Genomic DNA, 16,161 nt, shown 5'->3' with positions numbered 1-16,161 from the left:
CCAAGATCTACAGGACACTGCAAGAATATGAAGGCTGCCTTAGCTCTTGTAAAAAAACAACTGCTTGTCTACCTTCAAGGTGTACAAAAGGCTTTAATGCTGCCTAAGTCACTGCAGATCGATAGGTCAGACAATGACAGAGACAGCCAGGCACCTATCATTTTCAGAAAGAGGTCAACTATAGCATGTTCTGTATTTTTCTTCACACGGGATGGAAACAGGATACAGATGCAGCAAATAAAGCTTTTTTATGTAGACACATTTTGGACCTGGTTTGGTAAAGCACATGCTTGTAGGTTGATCCTCCATACCGCCCATGGATCCTGTGATTCTCTTATTCTCACCTAAGAGCTCATCACTTTCCCTCCTAATTCCACAAACGAACAATGTGTGGCTGCACATCACTTTGCGCATGGAGCTTGAATTTTTATTGGTCTGGCAGCAACCAAGTTTTGAACACTGCTAGATCAATAAAGTTGGCCAAGCTCCACGGCTCGGCGATGTGTGGCTTTCCGCTTTTTCGTACATGCTGAAATGCCGGCACATCAATTGCATTCAAATAAGCAAATCATATCCTTGCGGACTTTACTATGTTGATGCACACATGTAGTTTAGAGCTTATATATACACAGATCAGAAATATCTTTATGACCACTGACAGGTGAAGTGAATAACAATGATTATCTTGTCACAATGGCACCTGAAAGTGGATGGGATATATTAGGCAGCAAGTGAACACATTGTCAATGAAGTTGATGTTTTAAAGCAGAAAAAAAATGGGCAAGCGTAAAGATTTGAACGACTTTGACAGAGGACAAATTATATTGGCTAGAAGACTGGGTCAGAGCAATTTGAAAAACTACAGCTCTTGTGGGATGTTCCCAGTCTGTAGTGATCAGGACTGACCAAAATTGGTCCAAGGAAGAAAAACTGGCAAACTGGCAACAAAGTCCTGGGCTGCCAAGGAAGGACAGGGACAATTTTTTACCCTCCGTTATAATGGATTTGACCTAAGATTGTAAATTACATGTGTTGGAATGTCTAGTTCTGAGTAAGATAGAACTGTTTTTTTAGATTACAGATTACATTTACCCAAAATATACTTAGGGGCCAATTTATCCAACCAATCCAGCTTATATAATATAGTCAGCCTGACAAAGTATTAAGGATATTGGACTAACAACACTTCTAACCACAGCAACATGGCTCCTGAGTCATGGATGATGGGGCCATGGTCCATTTTGGGATTAATACATACACCTCTTGATGCTCTCCTTACTCGCATTAAACTCAATATGCTCTAACAAGACACACTGATCCCTTGGAAGGAGAGGTGGAAGATACTGAAGATATTGAAGATCTCAGGTGTAATATTTCTGCTAATGCCCTTAACATCCTCTCCTGTCTTCCCTCAAAGGGGTCCAGTCTCCAGCTTTTAGTCTGTGGTGTCAAACGAATAAATGTAACCTCCAAAGAGTTTGCACCCGCGTGGTTCATTGTTGCCATTCTCTATGCTCCAACCGAGCTATGGCATCCCCGGGTCACACTTTTTCCAATATGAACAAATTTGACATTGTCTTACTTGCACAATACAGCACAATCACAACCAGGCATTGATACTAGGGAAACCCTCAGAAAAAACGTGAATTGTCCTGAGATTACCAGATCCTACAGGGGGCTACCTATACAGACAATTTTTTTGGCAAAAACTTTTTTACAGCTGCAACCAGCACATGCCTGGCTCTGCATTCAATACGGTTGAATCTGCATTCAATACAGCAACTCAAAGTAAAAATTGGAGGGAGATACACTTTAAAGTTACACATCAAGCACACCAAGTCTTTAAAGTGTAAGTTCACCTTTACAGAAAATCTGTAGGGTGAACTTACAGTGGACCCCCTTCCCATCGCACCTGGTCCCACAGTACCTGAAACCAGCAATCTCCCGTTCTGACAGATTGGATCGCCGCTTTACCAGTCTGGGGATTTGAAATCCCTGTGGCTCTCTCTCCTCTTCGCCTGCGGTGACAGGATGGGCTACGCGGGTTCTGATTGATCGGCGCTGCCCATGTGACCGCACCAACCAATTAGAATGCTTTTAAACATACCTCCTGACGAGGTACATTTAGGAGATTAAGCCAAGGGGATTTCTAAGCCTCGGATCGATGAGGCGGCTATACGAGGTCTCATAGCGGGAGATCGCCGAGCTCCAGGTCAGCGGGGGGAATGAGCAGGGGGTCCAGTGTAAGTTCACCTTACTGATTTTTCTGTAAAGGTGAACTTACCCTTTAAAGTGGTAGTAAACTCCTACCAAACTCCTACCAAACTCGTACCAAACTCCTGCACAGTGGTGCAGTGGTTAGCACTCTCGCCTAGCAGTAAAAAAGGGTCGCTGGTTCGAATCCCAACCACGACACTACCTGCCTGGAGTTTGCATGTTCTCCCTGTGCCTGCGTGGGTTTCCTCCGGGTACCCTGGTTTCCTCCCACACTCCAAAGACATGCTGGTAGGTTAATTGGCTTCTGTCCAAAATTGGCCCTAGTATATGAATGGGGACCTTGGATTGAGGGTAGGGTGTGATGTGAGTGTGCGATGTTCAGGGTTAGGGACAAGGGTCAGGGTTGTAGACCCACACTCACTCAGGTTGAACTGGATGGACTGGTGTCTTTATTCAACCTTACTAACTATGTTGTACCTACAGGTAAGCCTTTAATAAGGCTTACCTGTAGGTATTATAAATATCTCCTAAACATGCACCGTTTACAAAATATTCACTAGTGTAGGAGCCAGTGGCATGCTGTTCATTGAGAGAGCTGTGCCGCAGCTGTGACTCCTGCACTCATGCGTGGGAGTGACGTCATCGTAGCTCGGCCATTAAGATAGCCAGAGCCTGCGAACCCGGAACGAAGATCAGGTGAAGATGGAAGCTCTGTCAGTGGTGACAGCGTGCCGCTGGAGGGCTTCATTTTAAGGTAAGCCTCTCATTAAGGCTAGTATGCGGTGCATACTAGCACATTATGACATTGCCTTTCAGGAGGAAAACCTTTTTTTTTTATCTGACCGTTTACTACTGCTTTAATGTCCTCCCAACATTTTTTCACCCACAAGGTTCTCCTCTTGTCCTAAATGTCATAGAAAGTCCTAACCCTAAACCTCTGATGGTAATGCCCAATTATAGAAGCCCACTGACAGGACATATTTTCCTACATGAATAAATTAACTGGGTTCACAAGGCCACTATGCCCATCAATTTGTCTGCTGTATTACGTTCTGGAGCGTGTAGAGACCTCACTTGATAGGAGATCATCGGTTTATTGGGAGTGGAAAAAACCATGCTAACCTGATAGATTCAATCAGATTCTCCTAATCTAGAGGAGTTGAAGGTAATATTGTTCAGGTTGATGCCATTAGATAAAACAAAAACATAAGACATGCAACTCTGAAGCTTGGAGGGAGATCCACTTTAAATTTATACATCAATGTCCTCCCTGAATTTCTTTACCCACAAGGTTCTCCTCTTGTCCTAAATGTCATAGAATGTCCTAACTTTAGAAGCCAATTGGCAGGACACTATTTACTATAAGTGCTCTTAGCTCACCATGCTTAGCCTATTGTCATTTTGAAAAGGTGAAAAATTTAAACTTTTCTGTGATAAGCACTTGGTTATCATGGACTGGGACACGTTTTAATGGACTTACAGTATATTACTTTTAATTATTGATTAAAGTACAAGCATTTTATTTTGGAATATATTCATTTGTTTTTTGTATTGAAATATTCCTGGAGTTATTATAGCACTTTGTGTATTAGTTTACCACTTAGGCACCTTTTATGAGTTTGACATGTAGGCAGGTGCAGTCTGTTGTCTCCACTGCAGGTGGCGCTCAACCGCAGCGGCAATGCAGAGGGAGAGGAATTTATGGGGAACCTCTATGGTCTCCTGAGTCACTGGGGCAGTAATCCGATTGGATGCTGGCTGCCCATGTGATTCTGGCAGCCATCTTAGGTGTGGCAGAGTCTATTTAGGACCCTGTCCCCTTAGGTTTGGCACGCTTTATGGAGTGATTAGTGAAAGATACCCTGTCTGTTAGGGACAGTGTTAGCGATAGGGAAAGGTTCCTGATGAGGAGGGAAAGCACAGGGTCGCATCGCTCTGGATACCTCCCTGCTTGGGAACTAGACAGCCAGGCCGCATTCTGTCCCCTCTCAACAGATGCTGTCAGTTCGGCTGGAACCTGCTTCTTTACATCATTGGAAATTGTGAATGTGCACGACTGGCTAGCTGTTCCACGGGGTCTATTGTAAACTGTTGCTGCATTACTTCAAGACAAGTTTTATATTGCATTTATATTGAATTATTGACCACGCTGCAATCATATTTGTCCGGTCTTTGCACAGAGTATATGAGTTTACAATTTAAATCATATATTGACTCCTTGTACGATTTCTGGGAATAATATTGCACAGCACTATTAGCACTTTTTCGCAGACGGTAGAGCAGCTTCATTTTCCTTATGTTTCAGTTAAATGACAGCTGAGAAAAAGCATGTATTGTTTGGTCAGCATTTTTTTTTTCTCTAAATAGACCCCTATTGGCCTCTCAGAGATCTCTCTGTAAAAACCTACATAACAGCTGTAATGTCATCTTGATGCTCAACACAAAAAGGACACATCTGCTTTAAAAAATAGATAGATAGATAGATAGATAGATGGTAGATAGATAGATAGATAGATGGTAGATAGATAGATAGATAGATAGATAGATAGATAGATAGATAGATAGATAGATAGATAGATAGATAGATAGATAGATAGACCTCCCAATCCTATGGTGTTGATTGGAGATTGATTGGCAGATGTAACTTACATGGCAAGGGATCGGTACACTCCTGACGGCACTTTGGCGTGCAGCACTTCTGCTTTCCAAGACAGTCACCATCACTCATACACAGTGGTTTCGGTGGCATTGATGATGGGGAAATGCGACATGATATAACAGAAGCTGGGCATGTTCCAGATTTTACTGCTGCAATACAAAACACAGCCAGAATAAATAATACCTTACCCCAGGATTTACAGATCTACAGGAAACTGCAAGAAGGATGGAATCAGGATACAGAAAATAAAGCTCTTCATGTAGACAAATATTAGACCAGGGAGTCCCGAAGCAAATTAAATTAATGAAAAATAAGTGGAGGGACAACATGACAGGATGAATAGTAAGACAGCAGGGAAGAGGTTAAAGAAAGTTAGGTCAGTGGTGTGGCCTGCAGTGTTATGTGGCTGGGAGGGGTCGCAGGACGTTAAGGGGGAGTGGTGTGAGGGTCCAGTCGGGGTTCAGATGCGGACCTGCAGGATCTCTTAGCGGGTTTGCTGAATTTGGTCAACCGGTTTGAGCCGAGTGGTGGAGCAAGGGCGATGCTGGCAATGGCGTGGGCGCCGCTGCAGAGTTGCGAAGTTAGTATGCTGGAATCCTCCCCTCCGGCCCGGTGGTTCGGGGGCAACCATTAGCTGTGGCTGCGGGGGGGGGGGGGCGCGGGTATTGTTCAGGACTTGGGAACCCCTGAGAGTGTTGTGTCGACGGACAAGCAGTAGACGATGAGGGACAGCGGTAATGGGGGGGGTTCTGTTCACTTGGTTGATTCCACAAAGTGTGAGATCTATGTTTGTTTTGAGGGCCCTTTGGGTTCTCATCTTAAACCGGATGTAAAGGAGAAAATTTGTAAGGGTGAGTATGTGGAGATTTGGGACGGCGGCTCCTGTGAGCAGAATCATGTACAGATAAGTCATTCTGCATTTCCAGGTCTGGGGGGGTTGAGAGGCACGCCACCAATGAACGGCTCCCATTGTGATTGGACACAGCGGAGCCAATCAGCGGGTCTGATGACCGCCGGCCACCCAAGATCGTGGGCACGAAAACTAGAACGGGGATGTGTGTGTGTAAACACACACATCCCCGTTCTGACAGGAGAGGAGAGACAGATCATTTGTTCCTACCAAGTAGGAACAGCGATCTGTCTCCTCCCCCAGTGAGTCACATGCCCATACAGTTAGAAACTCTCCCTAGGACACACATTTAACCCCTTGATCGCCCCCTAGTGTAATCACACTAGTAATGTTGCTGCATTGCTTCAAGACAAGTTTTATATTGCATTTATATTGAATTATTGCCACCACACTGCATGCCCACCTACAGACAAATTTGTCCGGTCTTTGCACAGAGTATATGAGTTTACAATTTAATTCGTATATTAAATCTTTGAGGGATTTCTGGGAATAATATTACACAGCACTATTAGCACTTTTTTGCAGATGGCAGAGCAGCTTAATTTTCCTTATATTTCAGTTAAATGACAGCTGGGCAAAAGCATGTGTTAATTGGTTTAGCATTTTTCTTTCTCTAAATAGACCCCTATCGGCCTCTCAGAGATCTCTCTGTAAAAACCTACATAACAGCTCTAATGTCATCTTGATGCTCAACACAATGACACATCTGCTTTAAAAAATAGATAGATAGATAGATAGATAGATAGATAGATAGATAGATAGATAGATAGATAGATAGATAGATAGATAGATAGATAGATAGATAGATAGATAGATAGATAGATAGATAGATAGATAGATATGTAGCACCCTCTACCGTGCTAGACTAGGATTTTTTTATATCTCAGGGTCCAAGTGCAGTTAAATTTAGCCAGGCCTGTGCTTTAGGCTGGGCCTGGTTGTTTTGATTTGGGACTGGGAGTTTTTGGTGTAGTGGGAGGTGTGGCCACCTGTGCTCTGACTCAGAAGCGCCTCCCCTGCTTTCAGACAGATTGTTCTTTAAGAGAGGTTGGACCTGAGGTTTGAGTGGCAGGCAGCTCATGTGAGGAGCTCTGACCAATTACCCTTGGGTATTGGCAAGGGGCAGGCCTTCCGTATAAGCTGAGGTCACATGCTGCCAGGGAGGAGTTCTGGAAAGCAGGAAAAGACAGAATGGAGTTTTGAGCTGCTGTTCCGGGCATCCACACGCGGGGATGCGCCAAGCACAGAGGAAGGATGGAGGAACCGCTAGGAGGGAGTCCTAGGTAAAGATCTTCATTTCCAAAGTGGTTATCAAGCTGCTGTGACCGGCGAACACAGGACTTGTACGCTGGAGAAGATCAATCTGGAAGAAGTAGCAGTAAGGCAGAGGAGAGTAGATCAGCGCTCTGTGACCGGGGACACAGAATTATCCTTATTTTGGAGAAGGTCAGTGTAAGAGAAACAGAAGAAGAGAAGCTATTCGAGAGTAGTGCAGAATGCTGTGGCCAGGGAACGCAGCATTGACAGATATGGACTGGCTGGGAACAGTAGTCCGCCCATTCCCATGTGTCAGGCCATCAGGGGGAGGTACCGTGTATCTCTGGTCTGGTTAAGCGCATTGGTAATACCTCCCAAAAGACTGTGTGGCTGTCTGATTCATAGAGCCATCAGGGAGAGGCTGTGTAAGCTTCTGGCTTCTTGATTTGCTGAGGCGAATGGTCTGCATGGAGGAATTATGCAGAGTGATTTTTTCTTGTCCAAATGGAAGTGAAAAAATAGTATTTCAGTAGTTTGCAGTAAAGATTTGCACAAGAAGAGAAGGAGCAACAGTCTACAGAGAAGTTATTCAGAGGAACGATACAGAGGGTGCAAGGTGTGCATCAATTTGCAAGGCCAAGGCCACTGAATAATGTCTTACAATGTGCTAAATGCTATGGGCATCTCATATCTTCCTTTGTCCTACCCAAATTGTATCCTGCAATAAACGTAAAACTGCGCAAATGACTGTTCGTTGCCTTAACTGATGGGGGTCTGGCAGCAGGGTGATTGGCGGATTGCTAATAACCAAGTGGTGAACATACCGCTACAGATAGATAGATAGATAGATAGATAGATAGATAGATAGATAGATAGATAGATAGATAGATAGATAGATAGATAGATAGATAGATAGATAGATAGATAGATAGGAACGAGACAGAGGGTGCAAGGTGTGCATCAATTTGCAAGGCCAAGGCCACTGAATAATGTCTTACAATGTGCTAAATGCTATGGGCATCTCATATCTTCCTTTGTCCTACCCAAATTGTATCCTGCAATAAACGTAAAACTGCGCAAATGACTGTTCGTTGCCTTAACTGATGGGGGTCTGGCAGCAGGGTGATTGGCGGATTGCTAATAACCAAGTGGTGAACATACCGCTACAGATAGATAGATAGATAGATAGATAGATAGATAGATAGATAGATAGATAGATAGATAGATAGATAGATAGATAGACCTCCCAATCCTTTGGTGTTGATTGGAGGTTGATTGGCAGATGTAACTTACAAGGCAAGGGATCGGTACACTCCTGACGGCACTTTGGCGTGCAGCACTTCTGCTTTCCAAGACAGTCACCATCACTCATACACAGTGGTTTCGGTGGCATTGATGATGGGGAAATGCGACATGATATAACAGAAGCTGGGCATGTTCCAGATTTTACTGCTGCAATACAAAACACAGCCAAATTAAATAATACCTTACCCCCAGATTTACAGATCTACAGGAAACTGCAAGAAGGATGGAAACAGGATACAGAAAATAAAGCTCTTCATGTAGACAAATATTGGACCAGGGAATCGAGGAGCAAAATGAATTAATAAAAAATAATCAGAGAGACAACATGACAGGATGAATAGTAAGACAGCAGGGAAGAGATTAAAGAAAGTTAGGTTAGCAGTGTGGCCTGCAGTGGTATGTGGCTGGAAAACACCACCAACCTTCTACAGGTAGCTTTAGGTGAACACTGTGCGAGCTCTGCACAGTGTTCACCTAAAGCTACCTGTAGAAGGTTGGTGGTGTTTTCCTGATCCTATCACTACCGCAGGCAGCTAAATAAGCTACGAGGTATTTTTTGGTGAGCTCTGCACAGTGTTCACCTAAAGCTACCTGTAGAAGGTTGGTGGTGTTTTCCTGATCCTATCACTACCGCAGGCAGCTAAATAAGCTACAAGTTATTTTTTGGCGAGCTCTGCACAGTGTTCACCTAAAGCTACCTGTAGAAAGTTGGTGGTGTTTTCCTGATCCTATCACTACCGCAGACAGCTAAATAAGCTACAAGTTAGTGTAGTGCGAGCTCTGCACAGTGTTCACCTAAAGCTACCTGTAGAAGGTTGGTGGTGTTTTCCTGATCCTATCACTACCGCAGGCAGCTAAATAAGCTACAAGTTAGTGTAGTGCGAGCTTTGCACAGTGTTCACCTAAATCTACCTGTTGAAGGTTGGTGGTGTTTCCCTGATCCTATCACTACTGCAGGCAGCTACTGTAAATAAGCTACAAGTTAGTTTTTTGCGAGCTCTGCACACTGTTCAGCTAAAGCTACCTGTAGAAGGTTGGTGGTGTTCTCATACTACAGGCAGGCAGTTGATTTTGCTAGCTGCAGTATCAGTACATATATATGTATATATATATATATATATATATATATATATACATATACATATATATATATATATATACATATACATATATATATATATATATATATATATATATATATATATATATATATATATATATATATATATATATATATATATATATATATATATCCCAGCTTAGTGCAGCTACAGGCCATTAGTATGTCTGGAAGGCCAACAAGGAGAGGCAGACAGTCACAAGCCAATAAAAGAGGGCAAGCAGGCTTTGTGTCTAGAGGCAACAGTGCTCATCGTGGAGACGGTGCATCCTCATCAGCACGTGGCCGTGGGACACGCTTGGCCTTTTTTTCGGCAGCTGGCCGTGTTGAGCCGCAACATGCGGAAGACATGGTCGAGTGGATGACCAAGCCGTCCTCATCCTCCTCATCCTCTCTCACCCATGCTCAGGGTACTTTGTCTGGCAAAGCAGCTGCCAACGCGACCTCTTCCCTCGGCTCAATGTCATCAGTGGCTCCTTCCCTAGCCCCACCATGTCCTCCTGAGGAGTCCCTCGAACTGTTTGACCACAGTGTAGGGTACATGCTCCAGGAGGATGCCCAGCGTTTGGAAGGCTCTGATGATGATACTGAGCTAGATGAAAGCAGTAACGTGAGCACGGACAGAGGGGGTGCCCAAGAAGGACGGCAATCTGGCAGTCATGCTCCCCCTGCTGCAGCATACTGCCAGTTTTGCTCCAGTGATGAGGAGGGAGGGGATGATGAGGTCACTGACTCAACGTGGGTGCCTGATAGGGGAGAGGAGGAGGAGGAGGAGGCACATCACCAACGAGGCAGGATGCCCTCCAGGGGCCAGCCTAAGGGCAGCACACTGACTGCATCACACCCCAAAGCTCCGCATGTGCAGGGCGCTGCAGTCTCTGCACGTTATTCAAAAAGTTCTTTGGTGTGGGCCTTTTTTGAGACGAGTGCATCAGATCGCACCGCTGCTATTTGCAACATATGTCTCAAGCCTATCTTGCTTGGCCAAAACATCTCCCGCTTGGGCACTACATGCTTGACCAGACATATGTTGACCTGCCATGCAGTTCGTTGGCAAGCGTATCTAAAAGACCCACACCAAAGAACAAAGAGGACCTCTCCTTGCTCCTTATCAGCTGAGATCTCTAACCCCACTATACCTTCAGTCCTCTCTGAGACCTGCACTGAGAGGAATGAAGGTGTAGAATTAGGTGTGTCACAGCCAAGTACTTGTGGGCAATCTGCTTTCGGTACACGGATGTCAGATTGTACCAGGCAAATTTCCCTGTCCCAGCTGCTGCACCGCCGAAAGAAGTTCGCTCCCAGCCATCCACATGCCCAGCGGTTGAATGCTAGCTTGGCAAAATTGCTAGCACTTCAACTGCTGCCTTTTCAGTTGGTAGACTCTGCCCCCTTCTGTGAGTTTGTGGAATGTGCGGTTCCTCAGTGGCAGGTACCCAAACGGTTTCTCACGGAAGGCGATTCCGGCTCTCTACCGGCATGTGGAAGGCAATGTCCATGCCTCGCTGGACAGGGCGGTCAGCGGTAAGGTGCATATTACCGCTGACTCATGGTCCAGCAGGCATGGACAGGGACGTTACCTAAGTTTCACCGCGCATTGGGTGACTCTGCTGGCAACTGGGAAGGATGCAGGACAAGATGCAGTAGTGTTGGAGGTTGTTCCACCACCACGCCTCCAAAATGCCACTACTAATGATTGTGACACACCTCTCTCCTCCACCCCCTCCTCTTCTTCTTCCTCCATGGCCTCTTCCTGTGCTTTGTCCTCGGAACCAGCGGTGCTCCGTCGGCGTTCAAGGGGCTACGCAAGTACGCAGGCCAAAATATGCCATGCGGTGCTTGAGCTGGTGTGCTTGGGGGACAGGAGCCACACTGGGGCAGAGGTTCTGTCAGCTCTGCAGGGGCAGGTTCAGAGGTGGTTGATGCCACACCAACTTAAGGCAGGAATGGTGGTTTGCGAACAATGGCACCAACCTCCTCTCTGCCCTCCGACAGGGACAAATGACCCATGTGCCCTGTTTGGCTCATGTCCTTAACTTGGTGGTGCAGCGGTTCTTGGGCAGGTACCCGGGCTTACAGGATGTCCTGAGGCAGGCCAGGAAAGTCTGTGTGCATTTCCGCCGGTCAAATAATGCCAGTGCTCGGCTGGCGGACCTCCAAAAGGAGTTTAACCTGCCCAAGAACCGCCTAATCTGTGACATGCCCACCAGGTGAAACTCAACGTTGGCCATGCTGCAGCGGCTGTTCACGCAACAGAGTGCCATCAATGAGTACCTGTGTGACTATGGCACCAGGACAGGTTCAGGGGAGCTTGTTTTTTTTTTCCCTACGCCAGTGGGCCAAGATCAGGGATGCATGCACTGTCCTGTCACCATTTTAGGAGGCCACGAGGATGGTGAGCAGTGACAGTGCATGCATCAGTGACACTGTCCCCCTTGTCCACCTGTTGGGGCACACGCTGCGTGGAATAATGGACAGGGCACTTGAGGCAGAACAGAGGCAGGAAGAGGAGGACTTCCTTAGCTCCCAAGGCCCCCTTTATTCAGACAGTGTTCCTGCGTGCCCGCCGATGACACAGGAAGAGGACGAGGAGGAGGAGAAGGATTGTGTCAGTATGGAGGTGGAGCCTGGCACTCAGCATCAGCAGCAGTCTTTAAGGGATCAGTCCCAAGAAACACATGGACTTGTATGTGGCTGGGAGGAGGTGGCTGTGGACCATGTCGTCCTTAGTGACCCAGAGGACTCCGGACCGAATGCCTCAGCAAACCTACGCTGCATGGCCTCCCTGATCCTGCAAAGCCTGCGTAAGGATCCTCGTATTCGTGGTATCAAGGAGAAGGACCAATACTGGCTGGCAACCTTCCTTGATCCACGTTACAAGGGTAAGGTTGCGGACCTTATATTGCCATCGCAGAGGGAACAGAGAATGAAACATCTTCGGGAGGCCTTGCAGAAAGGTCTGTGCAACACGGTCCCAGAGACTGGGAGGTTACAAACTCCTGTTTCTGGACAATGTGTTGCTGAGGCTTCGGTCAGTCAAAGAAGGCTCGGTGGAGAAGGTGGCCGTCTGACCGATGTGTTCAGACAATTTTTTGGTCCGCAGCCCCAAGGTATGATCGGTTCCAGCAACCATCGCCAGCGTCTGTTTTACATGGTGCAGGAATACCTAGGGACAAGATCTGACTTGGACACCTTTCCCACCGAAAATCCTCTGGGTTACTGGGCCTTGAGGATGGATCACTGGCCAGAGCTTGCACAGTATGCAATTGAGCTACTGGCCTGTCCTGCATCCAGCGTTCTTTCGGAACGCACATTCAGTGCTGCTGGAGGCTTTGTAACCGATCACAGGGTGCGTCTGTTCACCGACTTGGTCGATCGACTGACCTTCATAAAAATTAATTAGTCTTGGATCACCCCCAGCTACCAAGCACCTGATGCTGATGTAACCGAATAATTTTTTTTGAAATCTCAGATCCCTTTAAAGACTGCCTATGCTGATGCTGAGTGACTATCCTGAGTAATTATCCTCTTCCTCTTCAATGATCACGCTGATAGCTTGTAAGAACATTTTTGGTTCTGGGCGCCGCCACCAGTGCCTAAGGCCCAATTTTTCAGCCCCTGTTTAACAGGGGCGTGTAATTACAATTTTTGATGCAATACTTTGCAGCAGGGCTCGTTCCTGTGTTCCAACTAGAGTTTCTGTGAGGGGATGCAGTGTTGTGGCACCAGCACCAGTGCCTAAGGCCTAATTTTTCAGCCCCTGTTTAACAGGGGCATGTAATTACAATTTTTGATGCAATACTTTGCAGCAGGGCTCGTTCCTGCGTTCCAACTAGAGTATCTGTGAGGGGTTGCAGTGTTGTGGCACCAGCACCAGTGCCTAAGGCCCAATTTTTCAGCCCCTGTTTAACAGGGGCGTGTAATTAAAATTTTTAATGCAATACTTTGCAGCAGGGCTCGTTCCTGCGTTCCAACTAGAGTGTCTGTGAGGGGTTGCAGTGTTGTGGCACCAGCACCAGTGCCTAAGGCCTAATTTTTCAGCCCCTGTTTAACAGGGGCATGTAATTACAATTTTTGATGCAATACTTTGCAGCAGGGCTCGTTCCTGCGTTCCAACTAGAGTATCTGTGAGGGGTTGCAGTGTTGTGGCACCAGCACCAGTGCCTAAGGCCCAATTTTTCAGCCCCTGTTCGACAGGGGCATGTAATTACAATTCTTGATCTAATATTTCACAGCAGGGCCCATTTCTGCGCCCACCAAGAGCGAGTGAGGACCTACAGTGTTGTGGCACCAGCACCACCACCACCACCAAGGGCCCATTTTTTCTGCCCCTGTTCAACACAATTCTTGATCTATTATTTCACAGCAGGGCCCTGTGAGGGCTTACAGTGTTCTGGGCACAACAACACCTAAGGCCCAAATTTCTGCTGAGTATATAGAGCAGGCCCCTACTTTCAAACATCCAACTTACAAACGACTCCTACTTGCAAACGGAAGGAGACAACAGGAAGTGAGATGAAATCTACCCCTAGGAAGGGAAATTCTCTCCTGTAAGAGTTAATATGGGAAAAACATTTCTCCTTTCCACTGATGCTTTATCACCAATCCTTGTTTCACAAAAAAACCCAAATTTTCAAAAAAAATTTGTCATTGGGGCAAAAAGTGAGGTGAAATCTTCTGAAGAGGAGCACAGACAGCAAAACAAGAGTCACAGGGGTGATAACCCTTCCCTATGTTTTCCAAAAAGCTTAAAAAAGATTTCTTGGCTGGAGCTAAACACTTTAAAAATGTACCAGTTCAAAATTACAAACAGATTCTACTTAACAACAAACCTACAGTCCCTGTCTTGTTTGCACCGCCTGTATACTGCTGTTCAGAGTACAGAGCCTGTATACTGCTGTTTCCTTTTTTAATTTGGGTGCGGGGTTCCCCTTAATATCCCTACAAGACCCAAAGGGCGTGGTAATGGACTGGGGGGTACTGATGCCGTTTGTCTCACTGATTTTCATCCATATTGCCAGGACCCGACATTACATTAAAGCCGCAAGCAGTTTTAAATGACTTTTTTTCCTTTAAAAATGACATTTTGTGCAGGGACTGTTCTAAGCACGGGAAACCTGCGCCACTTTACAGGCATACTATAGACACCCCCCAGGTACTATATTTAAAGGAATATTTCACTTTTTTTATTTTTTATTTTAAGCATCATTAAAATCACTGCTCCCGAAAAAACAGCCGTTTTTAAAAGTTTTTTTGCATTGATACATGTCCCCTGGGGCAGGACCCGGTTCCCCAAACCCTTTTTAGGACAATACCATGCAAATTAGCCTTTAAAATGAGCACTTTTGATTTCGAACGTTTGAGTCCCATAGACATCAATGGGGTTCTAACGTTCGTGCGAATTTTCGGTCCGTTCGCAGGTTCTGGTGCGGACTGAACCGGGGGGTGTTCGGCTCATCCCTAGTGGACAGGATTTGGGAGTCCCCGCCCCCTCTATCTCCGGGCCACGCTGCTGAGAGGACAGATTCAGGGACAGATCCGGGGACAGACAGGCTCAGGGGACAGCGTCCTCAATCCGGGGACGTCTGGTGACCCTACCCTAGTGTAATCACACTAGTAATGTTGCTGCATTGCTTCAAGACAAGTTTTATATTGCATTTATATTGAATTATTGCCTCCGAACCAGGCTGCATGCCCACCTACAGACATATTTGTCTGGTCTTTGCACTGAGTATATGAGTTTACAATTTAAATCGTATATAGGCTCCTTGTGGGATTTCTGGGAATAATATTGCACAGGACTATTAGCACTTTTTTGCAGACGGCAGAGCAGCTTAATTTTCCCTTTATTTCAGTTAAATGACAGCTGGGCAAAAGCATGTGTTGTTTGGTTTAGCATTTTTTTTTCTCTAAATAGAGCCCTATTGGCCTCTCAGAGATCTCTCTGTAAAAACCTACATAACAGCTCTAACGTCATCTTGATGCTCATAAGGACACACCTGCTTTAAAAAAATAGATAGATAGATAGATAGATAGATAGATAGATAGATAGATAGATAGATAGATAGATAGATAGATAGATAGATAGATAGATAGATAGACCTCCCAAGCCTATGGTGTTGATTGGAGGTTGATTGGCAAATGTAACTTACATGGCAAGGGATCGGTACACTCCTGACGGCACTTTGGCGTGCAGCACTTCTGCTTTCCAAGACAGTCATCATCGCTCATACACAGTGTTTTCGGTCGCGGTGAGGATGGGGAAATAGCACATAATGTAACAGGAGCTGGGCATGTTCCAGATTTTACTGCTGCAATACAAAACACAGCCAGATTAAATAATACCTTACCCCAAGATTTACAGATCTACAGGAAACTGCAAGGATGGAAACAGGATACAGAAAATAAAGCTCTTCATGTAGACAAATATTGGACCAGGGAGTCCCGGAGCAAAATTAATTAATAAAAAATAAGCGGAGGGACAACATGACAGGATGAATAGTAGGACAGCAGGGAAGAGGTTAAAGAAAGTCAGGTCAGTGGTGTGGCCTGCAGTGATATGTGGCTGGGAGGGGTCACAGAACGTTTAGGGGGAGTGATGTGGTGTGAGGGGGTCCAGTCGGGAGCAGCACAGAAGAGAAGAAGCTTGGCACCTGCTGCTCTGTGTCCTTTTCTCCCCCCCTCCTTCTCTTT

At 45.8% G+C, this 16,161-nt stretch overlaps 1 protein-coding gene across 1 annotated transcript in view; it reads right to left on the bottom strand.

The window, feature by feature from the left end:
- LOC141141110 (uncharacterized) overlaps positions 1–16,161 on the bottom strand; it is a 196,249-nt gene that overhangs the window by 144,800 nt on the left and 35,288 nt on the right. Inside the window, exons 7-9 of the mRNA XM_073628819.1 lie at positions 15,621–15,779; positions 8,337–8,495; positions 4,867–5,025 (exon numbers count right to left, since the gene is read on the bottom strand). Coding sequence (XP_073484920.1) covers positions 4,867–5,025; positions 8,337–8,495; positions 15,621–15,779 — 477 coding nt within the window. The remainder of the gene's footprint in view (positions 1–4,866; positions 5,026–8,336; positions 8,496–15,620; positions 15,780–16,161) is intronic.

The sequence above is a fragment of the Aquarana catesbeiana genome, linkage group LG04 (assembly GCF_042186555.1).
Source record: "Aquarana catesbeiana isolate 2022-GZ linkage group LG04, ASM4218655v1, whole genome shotgun sequence".
Taxonomy (NCBI): Eukaryota; Metazoa; Chordata; class Amphibia; order Anura; family Ranidae; genus Aquarana; species Aquarana catesbeiana.
The sequence above is the reverse complement of the archived record's forward strand: the minus strand, read 5'-3'. Positions and strand labels throughout refer to the sequence as shown.